General features: G+C 48.1%; 1 protein-coding gene and 1 long non-coding RNA gene across 2 annotated transcripts; one reads left to right on the top strand and one right to left on the bottom strand.

The window, feature by feature from the left end:
* atp2a1l (ATPase sarcoplasmic/endoplasmic reticulum Ca2+ transporting 1, like) lies at positions 1–9,460 on the bottom strand. Its single transcript, XM_061304403.1, has 23 exons — positions 9,177–9,460; positions 8,742–8,759; positions 8,158–8,240; positions 7,128–7,232; positions 6,134–6,272; positions 5,290–5,370; positions 5,079–5,164; positions 4,701–4,998; positions 4,444–4,610; positions 4,273–4,361; positions 4,091–4,193; positions 3,886–4,017; positions 3,694–3,810; positions 3,403–3,621; positions 3,200–3,311; positions 2,902–3,125; positions 2,618–2,838; positions 2,326–2,528; positions 2,167–2,252; positions 1,954–2,087; positions 1,752–1,869; positions 1,322–1,439; positions 1–653 (listed from the first exon to the last, which is right to left on the bottom strand). The coding sequence occupies exons 1-23, from the start codon at positions 9,292–9,294 to the stop codon at positions 637–639; spliced, it is 2,988 nt and encodes a 995-aa protein (XP_061160387.1). The 5' UTR covers positions 9,295–9,460; the 3' UTR covers positions 1–636.
* A 185-nt stretch (positions 9,461–9,645) lies between these two features.
* LOC133171248 (uncharacterized) lies at positions 9,646–11,603 on the top strand. Its single transcript, XR_009718694.1, has 2 exons — positions 9,646–9,758; positions 11,557–11,603. It is a non-coding gene; the product is annotated as an uncharacterized LOC133171248 (long non-coding RNA).
* Positions 11,604–12,493: the final 890 nt, after the last annotated feature.

Below are 12,493 nucleotides of genomic sequence, written 5' to 3'. Positions count from 1 at the left end.
CCCGTTTGTCATCATCATTTTATTTCATCTCATCAGGTAAACAATATATAAGACCAAAAGTGTTGAGACAGCGTGGACATGCCCAACATGTGTCACGAGACCATTGACTGCAGCTTGCCTATGGAGTGAGTAGAAGCCCTGGCCGCCGGATGGATGTTGGCTTTCCTGCCCTTCATTCATTCATGCAACCCTACGGCACAGTGTGCAGAGCTCACCTGAAGCAAGCGCGGCTCCTGCACGAGCCAGTAAAGAGTCAAAGTCATGAGCTGAAAAATCTTTCATAGGGAAATGGACAGAGGACACAGAAACACAACAGCTGAGAATATCCAAGTTTAACAAAAAAGTCACTTTTAATACATCATTGCCTAGAATAAAATCTTAAATACTTTGATACTGAATTTGCGGGGACATCTCCCTTTTTTTAAATTCCAATCTCCTTCCTTATATAGAGGCTATTTTTATACACATTTTTAACACATTTTGTTGATTTTTTTTTACACGTTTCCCTGTATTTTATCTTCTCTCCTCGGTTGGTTGGTTCAGTTGGGCCTTGCGGTTGTGATGCTCCTTTCTTTCTCTCTCTTTCTAGTCGCCAACTATTTTTATCCAACCCTTGTAAGATCTCCCTCTACATCTCTATTTAGCTTCTGTACCTGCCAAGAGAAAATAAACCAGTCAAAAAAAGCAAAGGAGATGAGCTACAACATGAAACTATAGACAAGGACGATTTGGGGTCAATGTGAATTTCCCCCACATCAACTCTAATAAAAGCAAGCGACTTAGGACTAGAAATATGTCCATAAATGACACACGTGAAGCTTTTTCTAATACTAATGGTCTACTGTGCTCCTAATGCGGACATAAACAAGCTCTAAAACAGATGCGGAGGACTGAATGGAGCTCAGGTCGCCACAGGAACCACTGATGTCATGTGACATCAGTAATGCGCACAAACATGGCTCAAAAATACATCGAAAGGTACAGGAGGCAAACGACACACATACCAGATGGATGTGTATGAGGACGAGGCACACTGACATGGATTAAAAAAAAAAACACTCGCATGCATTAAAAAGACAAATACTGGCAGTTTTGGGCATATTTACAGTATCTTACTTTAGTTACAGGCTAACGGTGGGGGTGGAGTGAATTAGCCTGGAAATCAACAGAAGGCGTTAATGTGATAATGAATGGTATGATAGGTATGACTGAACCTGGATGAGTTTACATTTTGTTAATGATGTTAAAAAGAAAATAGAGTAGATGTTATATTAATAATAAAAAAAAAGAAAGAAAAGAGACGGAATGCAGAAATACTTACACTCAACGTAGTTACGGGCGACAAACTTCAACACCTCGTCAATCAAGATGACGGGGAAGGAAAGTTTGAGGACCATAAGCCACTGGTCTACATTCAGATGGGTCAACTTGAAGATCATCTGAGGGGTTGCGAAGGGTTCAAAGCAAAGAGCAAAAGCAACAATGGTGACTACGCCTCACAGAAAACCCAAGTATTTGAGTTGCCGCAACAGGAGGGGGTGAAACTTTGACTTGTAAGAATGCATTCCCATTTGAAAAAAAGGAAAATATTGAATTCATTATTTCCAGATAAAGGGGGAAAGGGATGCTTGGTTTTAGTTCCGGGATCGGCATTCTTATTTTGGCTGGAAAACTAGAATCGGGTTAAGTGTTAAACGCAGTACAACAAGGGAAAATCAGTGTCGCTTGATGTTCTGCATCAATAAACTTACGGGCAGAGGGTCAACATAGATGATCATGAAGTGCAGGGACATGGAGAGACTCATGGCGGCGAGAAGCCAGAAGTTGCTCCACGGGGGCATGCGGATCAGGGACTGGTTCTCAGACAAGCTAGAAAAAATAATAAAGGAATGAGTCTACATCTGCAGAGCCGCTATGTCGCTGCTCATGCTCCTCGTCGTTTCGTAGAAGTACCTGTTGAGAGCGTTGCACATCTCAATAGTGACCAGGACGGACAGAGCCATGGTCATGGGAGGAGAGGCCTCAAAGATTTCACACTCCACCCCGGTGAAGTCCTCGTTCTCATCGTGGCACTGCATGAAGTGGGACTGTGGAGAGGAGGATTTGGGATTCAACGCATGTCTGAACACGGAAGCTTGTGACGTCATCGAGGGGGAAAACACCTACCAGCTGGTGGTAGGTCACTCCGGGACCGGTGGAGTCGTACAGGAACCAATAGGCAGCGCCGCCAACGGTAGCGGCGCCGACGTATCCTGCAGGAAGGGCCCCAAGTGTGGGTGACGACAAACAAAGCATTTCAACAAAAGACAACGATGAGCCACGCACCACCGATGGCCATGTATCTGAAGAACAGCCAGCCGGAGATCAGGGGCTCCTTGGGGGAACGTGGGGGCTTGCCCATGATGTCCAGATCAGGAGGGTTGAAGCCCAGAGCGGTGGCGGGCAGACCGTCAGTCACCAGGTTGACCCACAGAAGCTGCACGGGGATCAGAGCCTCCGGCAGACCCAGAGCGGCGGTCAGGAAGATACTGTGGCCGGACAAACATGGATCCATCAAGCAAAGGCAGAGCTGGAGATCGGAAGCGAAAACCAAGCGCTTAGTTGCTTTATGCCTTACCAGACGACCTCACCCACGTTGGAGGAGATCAGGTAGCGAATGAACTGCTTCATGTTGTTGTAGATAGCTCTGCCCTCCTCGACAGCAGACACAATGGAAGAGAAGTTGTCGTCAGCCAGGACCATCTCAGAGGCAGACTTGGCAACGGCAGTGCCAGAGCCCATGGCAATGCCAATCTCGGCCTTCTTCAAGGCGGGGGCATCGTTCACTCCATCGCCGGTCTAGGGCGAGAGCGCAAGTCAGCGTTTGTCGTCTCGTTGAGGTTCATCGTAATCTTGTCTTACCATGGCAGTGATTTCATCATAACCCTGCAGGAACTCAACAATCTTGGACTTGTGGGACGGCTCCACGCGGGCAAAGCAGCAAGCTCTACGGACGGCGTCGCCTTGCTCGTGGAGGGGCAGGTCGTCAAACTCGCGTCCGGTGTAGGCCTTGCCTTCCACATCCTCGTCTTCGGTGAAGATGCCAATACGACGGCAGATGGCGATGGCGGTTCCCTTGTTGTCACCTGAAGATTGACAAGAATTAAGTTAGTGACCGTCACCGATGTTAGACTTACAGACGATTCGACTAGATACGAACCGGTGATCATAATGACACGGATTCCGGCATCTCTGCAGAGCTTGATGGAGATGGACACCTCCTTACGAGGGGGATCCAGCATTCCCACGCAGCCAACAAAGGTCAGGTCAGTCTGTGAAGAAAGGGTCCCAAAGGGAAGGTGTTCCGATTTCGTTAACTCTTGGATACTGTTAATTCGCCAAGCAAGGTCATCGAGCTCCGACCTCGTAATCGGCAAACTTGGTGGAATCCTCCAATTTCATCTCCTCGGGCTTCAGAGGGTTGTCGCAGGTGGCCAGGGCCAGGCAACGAAGGGTGTCACGGCCGGTACCCCAGTCCCTGATCACGGTCATGATCTTCTCCCTGATGGCGTTGGTCAGGGGGACGCGGGTGGTGCCAACGCGCACATACATGCACCTCTCGATCACACCTTCAGGGGCGCCCTGTGGAGGAAAGTCTTTTTGACACCGGTGCTAGGAAAGTTGAAACATTTGGCTCAAGAGAAAGGCGACAACCTTCACAAACATCTTGGCACCGCCGTCACCCTTGGTGGGAGTGCAGTAAACGGACATGGACTTCCTGTCACGGGAGAACTCCAGAGTAAAGTTCTTCTTCATGAGCTGCTTGACGACCTGTAGATCAAGAAACATTGTGTGAAATTTAATGCAATTTGAGGAGAATTGGGGGGGGGGGGGGGGTGATCTTACAGAGCAGCAAGCGTTGGCCCTCTCAATTTTGGACAGGTTCCTCACGTTGGAGTTGAACACGTTCATCTTCTCTACCAGGCAACAGAGAGCGGTCTCAGTGGCCTCACCAACCTTCTCAAAGATCTTTTTGGACTGAGAAGACAAAAAGCATCGATGTGTCCATGCCACAGAGCGAAAACATTGGAAGTCAATGTAGGCGTTATACCTCATTGTAGTCCAGAGAGGAGTCGTTGCAAAGGGCGCAGATGGTGGCGAGCTCCACCAGACCGTCGTAGGCGCTGCAGTTGGTCTTTGCACCAGCCTGGGAACTGCACAGAGAATCAGAAAGCTTTTTCAAGTGCCTGCCAGTAACTATTGTACAACGTAAGTTAAGAATTGAGAACTTACACCTCGCCCTCAGGGGTGTACTTGGATCCAGAGATATCGAAGGCATCGAGCTCAACGTGGCTGCCCTCGACGTCCTTGACGACAAACATCTACGACGCAGGAAGTCGTCAGGAGTCACGTCGTGCGCTCAACAACTTGCTGGAGCCTCGATGATTTTTCTCGGGAACTCACCTTGGTTACACACATCTGGTTGGTGGTGAGGGTGCCGGTCTTGTCGGAGCAGATGACAGAGGTGCAGCCGAGGGTCTCCACAGAGGGCAGGCTTCTGACGATGGCGTTCTTCTTGGCCATACGGCGGGTTCCGAGAGCCAGGCAGGTGGTGATGACAGCGGGAAGACCTGAGACACAAAGAAGGACCCTGTTTGGTTTTTTTTTGTTTTTTCGGTCGACATGTAAGTGAGACTCGCCAGTGTGGAAAACCGTCTCACCCTCGGGGATGGCGGCCACAGCCAAGGCGACGGCGATCTTGAAGTAGTAGACGGCACCGCGGATCCACGAGCCTCCGTGGACGGGGTCGTTGAAGTGGCCGATATTGATGGCCCAGACAGCGACGCAGATCAGAGAGATGACCTTGGACAGCTGCTCGCCGAACTCATCCAGCTTGGCCTGCAGAGGGGTCTTCTCCTGCTCGGTGGCGGCCATCTGGTCGCGGATCTTGCCGATCTCGGTGGAGACTCCGGTGGCAATGGCCACACCGATGGCCTTGCCGGCTGCGATGTTGGTGCCCTACAGTGGAGAGGTGGAAGAGGTGACGCTGAAGATCATGCAAGGGGCGGAAAAAATGACGGCGGTGCGGGGAAGCTTACAGAGAAAAGCATGTTCTTCTTGTCCTGGTTGACGGCTCTGGGGTCAGGAACAGACTCGGTGTGCTTGATCACACTGACGGACTCACCTGACGGAGGAAACAAACAACTGTCATGAAATTGACAAATTAATTTTTGGTGAAAGAAACACTTGTCAAATTGCAGTTGGACGTGGATTTCAAAATTCCACTTCTGAAATGTGCTGTCATCTTACCAGTGAGGATGGACTGGTCAACACGCAGGGTGGTGGACTTGATGGAAACAAGCCTGATGTCAGCGGGGACTTTGTCACCGACTGGTAATCACAAACAATCAATGGTTAACATCTACTGCCACTAAGATGATATTTGGTTGTTCTTTGATTAATAAATTGTGTGTGATTTTCTGATGAAATGAAATAAACAAATTTCGGCATATGCATTGATCCTGCTCTTATAGGTGGCCAATATGTTTATTATTGAATCGGATTGTGCAAGTGTACCTAATGTGCCTCGGCACACTGACTGCATAAATATGATGACCTTCCGCTGGAACATTAATTATTTTCACACCCCATAATTTTCAAGTGACTGTGAGGAAGACCCTTGCAGCACTTCTATACTTGATCCATGGATTTCATAAGGGTGCGGAGGGTAAACCGATGCCTGGAGAGAATGAAGCGCAGTTGGGGTGGGGGGGGGGGGTCTTGTCAGCCAGAGGGGTAACAGGTGTACATGGACAAGGGAGGGGAGAAGAGGTGCAGCAGGCGCTAGCCAGGATATTTATACTTTGTGATTTTGTTTTGCTCCACTCAGCATGTTTTCACAGGCCAGCGGCAGCTCGGCCGTCCGTCCGTCCCTTGCTTGGCATTGCCTTAAAAAGACATGACGCTTGGCCGTCTGCTTTCGCCGTGCAGTCAATCATGCGTCTTTTGATGGCCGCTTCATTAGGCGCACTTGCACAGTCATGAATTAACTCAATGCAAAATGCTTAGCTTTGAAATGCTTGCTTATTGTAGTTGGACTTGACTGGGAATCGTTTCTAGCAAAATTGCCGAAAAGAAGGCGACAACATCTTACCAGACACCTCCACAATGTCTCCAGGGACGATTTCTCTGGCCTTGATCCTCTGTACGCTCTTTCTGTCAGAACGGTAGACTTTGCCCATCTCGGGCTCGTACTCCTTGAGAGCCTCAATGGCATCCTCGGCATTACGCTCCTGCGGGGCGCACACAAGGCAGTCGGATATAAACAAAGCCGCTCGTGCTTATATTGTTCTGCGGGTGACAGTGAAGAATGATGAATGCTCTCATTCAGAAAAAAGCCTTGGCATGGGCGTGGTGACGTTCCTCCGCTGACAAATGCCTGACGGCGCTGCCAAACACTTAACGGCGTGCCTGCGGAGGTGTTTGAATAGCTCGACAACCGGAATCAGCCAATACCTGCTCGGACAACATCTGTCACATGCACGGCGGGCTTAACACATTTGCTACGCAGCCTGTTTCCAAAGAGGCCAACCGGTATCATTTATTTCTCCTCAGCATTTCAACTAAATATTTAGTTTTACGTCTTAAGGAATAATATGTACGAAGTAATGTTTTTTTAAATGACAAATTTGAAGAACAACAACCATTTTGTAGACCACTAATTCAACAATATTTTAAGTTAGGTCATACGTTTCATCATACTAATAATTAACTAATTAAAGCATGCGGGTGTACCTCATGAAGTATGCAGTAGGTTCAAGAAGTTACAATATTTATTATCATTGGACGGTGCTACTTGAGTGCATCTGTAATCAAGTACAAATTTTTCAAGATGAAAACTGCCGGGGTCTTATTTTGTTTGCGGCATATGAAGTGACATGTGACATTGTTTATGTACGTTGTACTAAATGGTGCAACACCAGCGCCTAAATCAGCCAAAAGCTATTTGGAGCCTCGCCGCTGTAAAAGCGATCGCGTCGGGTATGAAGCGGAGGTAACTGGACCCCGTGCGCCTTCTGACATCACCGTAACTCGATAGGCGTGTTATTGCCCGATGTGCCAGGCACCCCCAACTCCTCCCCACTGACCTGCCACACTCCAACCACGGCGTTAGCGATGAGGATGAGGAGGATGACAAAGGGCTCCACGAAGGCGGTGACAGTCTCCTCACCTTCCTCGAACCAAGCCAGAACCTTGAAGGGCGAAAAGAGAGTCAATCATAGTTGAGCAACAGTTCTCAAACTGAGGGTCGGGGGTCAAAAGTGCGTCTATATTAAGGGCAATAAAAAGCTCTGAGCTATTTTATTCAAAGTAGAGGGTGTCCATCGCTAGCTGTACATTCAAAATGTTGTGTAAAAATAATATGTTTCATTTATAATGCACTTGAGATTTCAGAAAACTTTGACTTTATGATGTTGAATAAAGTATATAATAAAAATCAGTGCCTTAAACTGTTTGGTAAAGTGTTGTAAATTTGATGGTAAGAAAAATCAAATTGATCGTTTAGGGTTAGGAATTCAAATTAAAATTTACAGAGAGGAAATGACTGCACTTAAGAAATGATCACGACATGGCAGGTCGAGAGGTAATTAGGTGACATCATCGTTATTAATTGGATCTGGACGTCCTTGCGACTGTGAGCCCATCGTTCCTTCCTTGAGTCCTGACCTTTCCCGAAGGATTCAGTTTCTCTCCTCAGCTTCGGCCTGCCCTTAAAATAACCCCCCCCCCCCCCCCTCCGCACACACACACCACCCCCCCAACCAACTACCCTGGTCCTCTCACTCGGGCCCCCCCTCTTCACTTTCATGACGCCCCAACCCTCCCTCTCGCCCCTCAATATTCGCCTTCTAAGGCCATCATGACAGCTGGTGGTGAAAGCTGGCACTGGAATTAATACACCTCCTCCTACAACACGCAATTTGTCTCAAGTTGTCGTCTTCCGAAATACACCGAGGGTTCTTGGAACCGAACCGAAGAGGGCAGGATTTGGGGGGGGACTTGGGATGGGCGGTCCAAGGAGTCCTGACAGGACTCGTTGTCCCTCACACCACAGGAAATTTAGTCTGCATTCAAAATGACAGACATGGTTGGGCCGAGCGCCCGGTGTTTACTTACAAAAGAGATGCAGGCGGCCAGGAGCAGGATTCTGACCAGCAAGTCCTCAAACTGCTCGACGATCAGCTCCCAGATGCTCTTGCCTGTGATGTGCAAACAAAGGACAGAGCTACCCTGAATTTCCACGTGACGAGCAAAACAGAACTACCAGATGGTGCGCTCAACAACTAGAATAAAGTAAAGACAAATCTGCAAAGCATGAATCAAGGCAACTGGACTCTTGTAAATTTGTTTCACCTGTACTCCAAAATCCCCCAAATCTTCTTCACTTCGAAATCTTAAATGTGGAGGGTCTTTGGTTCTAGAACTAAGGAAGCCTATTGACCCAAGAGACTTCTTCACTTTTCGGTTTTACACCTCAAATCGAAAACTGAAGACAACAGAAGACTTCTTCAGATCTAGATTTGAAGAGGTTCTATACCCAGAGATTTCACACTTCAAATTGAAAACTGGATCATTGGGAAGACGCCACACTTCAAATCAGACCTCAACAAGCCTTTGCGATTGAAGGCTTCAGGTCCAGTCGCCTCGATTCAACCTTGGCAATCTTCAAGTGAAGATGAGTGTGGTGTTTTGACACTTACCCTCCTCAGCGGGCAGCTCTGGAGGAGAAGAGGAGAGAACAAATGTCAGTGAATCAGCTTCATTTAGCCAATGCCTACAAAGGTTTGTTGACGCCAAGGAATAATGCAAGCAGTGCACAGTAATGAAGTCATGAATGGTCAATCGTGTTTCATATCATTTAAGCCCCCTTTGAAACCTGCCTAAAATTATCCGAGCTCCCCGGCCCATATATCAGCCAGGAAGCTTCTTGAGCCTGTCACCTGTCTCTCTCGCTCTCCAGCCATCTTCTTTGCCTATCTTTAAATAGCCTCTCAAAGCCCTCAAAGATCTCTGCTTCTCAATGTCTCGCTGCGTGTCAAGCAGCTGTCGCAAGGCCTCGCTAAAAAAGCCGTCCCCGTGCAAGCCGAGAGAACCCCCCCCCCCCCCAAACTCTTGCGAAGTCTATGCAATCTTACCGTTGTGGCCGTACTTGTCCAGATTCTTCTTGAACTGGTCGGGGGTCAGACCCGAGTTCTCGTTCACGCCAAAGTAAGCCAGGCATTCTGCCGGGGTCTTGATGTGTGCGTTCTCCATCCTGTCGGGATAGATAAAGGGACGGGCCGTACGACGGTTCCGGTCCGCGCTCTCTTGTTGGTTCTACTCGTCTACAAGTGTGTGCACCTTTGAGCCACCACCCTCGCTCTTAAGTGGCACCCTCCGATTTAAGAGTGCTGGTCTGACAGAAAGAGCGAATAAATGCATACTTGCTCATGGTTTTATACCACCTAAGGGGTCCCCGGATTGGTGGACACCCCCTGCCGGCGCACGCCTTTGCATACCAACATAGCGACTGGGAGGGCTGGCGACGGGTGGGGGTGTGGCGTGAGGTGGAGCGATGAGGAGGTGAGACAGGAACCAGGGGGTACAAGGAGGCTTGGATTTTGGGAAAGGAGGTGAAGCGGCAGCGGTGGGTCGGAGGGGGGCGGGTGTCACCGCAGATGAAAATGGGATCTGTTTTTGGAACATGCATGGTCAGTGGAATAAGACGAAGAGAGAAGGTGAGAGAGCGACGGAGGGGATCATGCAGTCGGGCGGGGTAGGGGCTTTCATTGAATGACAGCTCAACTGGTTTGTGCTGAGGAAGTTGCGGGAGGTTGGAGACGCGTTAAGAACAAAACCTGGGGATGTTTCGTAAGGTGCAGATTTGTCATTTAATATTTCAGGATTAACCTAAAATGCACTTTAACCTTTGCAGGTGAACTTTTTAGTGCTGCTCAATCCTGGTCTTTGCTAAGGAACTTTGGGGGAAAGTTGGCCAAACCCGAAAAATGATTAGGGCTGGTGGCCTTGGTGCAACTATTAGCATTTTGGAATGGGCCAATACTTTTCCTGGGCCTATTAAGTTGGGCTCAGTAGTATGAACAGCAAGAGGTGGACGCACAGGTAAACTGTACCTTCTGCCACCTAGTGGAAGAGTATTAGAAAGCGAATCGTTCGTTCGTGTGCAAATTTAAAACTATCCTGTCGCTATATACGAACAGAAGAGAAGAAAGTGAACAGGCAGAGGCGGAATGGGAGCAGGAATGTCGAGGGCAAAGCTGGCAACCGACATAATCGCACCGCCAAGAAGACGCACTGAGGGATAGATGAAGGGGATCAAATTATATTCCACTTTTTTTCTTTTTTTCCTGTTGCGAGCAGCAAAGAGTCTCAGCTGCTCTCAGACTACGACTCACAATGGCCTCTTGAGGCAGAGTCACATCATTAGGCACACCTGCAAAACTCAATGAGATCATGAGTTGGATAGAAAACGGGCTTTTACTGTGCTAATCATAAAATTATTAAATTATTTTAGATAAATAGGTAACTAACTGGGTAGATGGGTGGATGGATGGAGACTGCTGGGCAGGTGTAAAGCAGTTAAGTGACCCAATCACACTGGTGGAGGGAAAAGCAGATGAAAAGTTGATTTACTATTTGTTTAAACAGCACTAAAGTGCCATAAACAGGCGAGCGTGGGGGGGAGGCTTGGGGAGGGAGGGAGGGGGCGTCTTCAAGCTGGCACTAGAAGTCAACATGTCAGTCACACTGCTCCAGCGCCCCCTTTTTTGTCCACCATCATCCAATCCTCCAATCCATCAAGCTGCAATTATGTGGGAACAAATCAAGAATTGGAAGACAGGTTTTGAGATCAAATCGGACATACAAGTCAAGCATGTATTTGAAAGGACGGACAATATATTCACAAATAATACAAGACTGATCGGTGAAGTTAAAATGCACGAGTTGTAGTTGAGGATTTTTTTTTTTTTTTTTTTAACCATTTCATTTCATACCTCAGTGAGTGGTAAATGATTACGTGAAGGGGTGATGTCGTCTTTCAGGACTGATAAAGCCTCTTCGTGCAGCCTTGAATTCTACACCGGGCTTATTTTGACATGTTATTCAAGCTATGTGCGCTATTGACGCTTTATCGGTTGAAAAAAACGCCGCCTGTCATTTGTTGCCGCATCAATAAACGCCCGCTTACACTACATGACACTATTAACCAATCATAGAAAGATGACGACTGGACTTTATGGGAGTATATATACGTTTTCAGTTGATCACAAAATCACTTTGTTCTACCTTTACAATGCTAACTTTGTTAGGACTATGCACAGATAGAAAAGATAGATCGTTTAATCATAAACAAACGTGCAAGATTCTATTATTTCCGATGCATTTTGCTAACAATTCGAGGCCTTTTCTCCACCCGTGTCCGGCCCAGAACTTTGCCGGTTGCTCTTCAGCTGTTGTACAAGCGTTCTGACCTCTGAGATTTTGGGGGGGCTGCGATTGGGATCGGCCTGTCAGTGTCTCCCTCAGGGCGGCGCAGTGACATTTAACTCAATATCCCAGAAGGATAGTGTTTCCCTACACCCCCCTTCTCCGACCCCCTCCCATCTTCGAGCCGCTACACGGTGCAAGCTGGGACAGCCGTGGGGCGGCAACATGCCAGGACATCTCGCCAGGTCTGAGGGATTACCGTGTGCCATCTTAACGCCGAACCCTCCCAGCCTTTCCATCATTTGTGAACACTATCCGTGTAAGTATTAAGTAGTGAGGGTGGTTAGCGGGGGGGACGGGGCGGGGGGGGCGGTTACGCAACCCGAGAGCATCTCTGCTGAGTTGCGCAAGCAAATCAGAAGGGACAAAGAGACACGATCAGATGCTGAGGGGACATACTAAGAGGTCGAGAAAGCAGCCGGTAACGTGCTTCCACTTTTCGGCGTGCTAGTAACTAAATTACCTAGTGGGAACCAAATGTTCCCACTATGTCGAGCAAGGTCCATAAAGGCATGCTGTGGAGGAACTTGAGATCACTGGCCTACATAACCTCACTCCAAATCTATTACACATTTGAGTTGGACTAGAAGAGGAGATCACACATCTCAATTTAGGGGAATACGACAAGTATGGAGTTCCATAGCGAGCTGCGGTTAGTGCATACGTTAGCTTCTGCTTCGTACTGCTTGTAAGTGTTGACATTGCGCATCGGTGTTTGACAGCTTGTCGAGCAAGGATTCACTGACTAACGAAACGGAGCGGCAAAGTTGGCTCGGGGAAACACTGAATTGAAAGACACGAGAGCTATTGGCAGCGAGGATATAATTAGTAGCGGGCAATGAGGCAACGGATAAAGGAGCGACAGCGTCCGTGTTAGCCGGGTACGTTTGACAGCATTAGCTAATAGTAATAATAGAAGTGGCAGCTGAGTCTGTGAATCCAGGATTCCTCTGCAGATAAAAAT

Source organism: Syngnathus typhle, linkage group LG18, assembly GCF_033458585.1.
Source record: "Syngnathus typhle isolate RoL2023-S1 ecotype Sweden linkage group LG18, RoL_Styp_1.0, whole genome shotgun sequence".
Classification (NCBI taxonomy): Eukaryota; Metazoa; Chordata; class Actinopteri; order Syngnathiformes; family Syngnathidae; genus Syngnathus; species Syngnathus typhle.
Note: the sequence above shows the minus strand (reverse complement) of the source record. Positions and strands in the feature narration are given on the sequence as shown.

Excerpts from the sequence above, each read along its gene's own strand:
- atp2a1l (XM_061304403.1), bottom strand. The coding sequence starts at position 9,294 with ATGGAGAACGCACACATCAAGACCCCGGCAGAATGCCTGGCTTACTTT. Across the intron at positions 7,233-8,157 it reads TGGCCGCCTGCATCTCTTTT|GTTCTGGCTTGGTTCGAGGA; the intron begins GTAAGTAAACAC and ends TCGCCCTTCAAG. Across the intron at positions 4,018-4,090 it reads CCTCTCTGGACTACAATGAG|TCCAAAAAGATCTTTGAGAA; the intron begins GTATAACGCCTA and ends TTGTCTTCTCAG.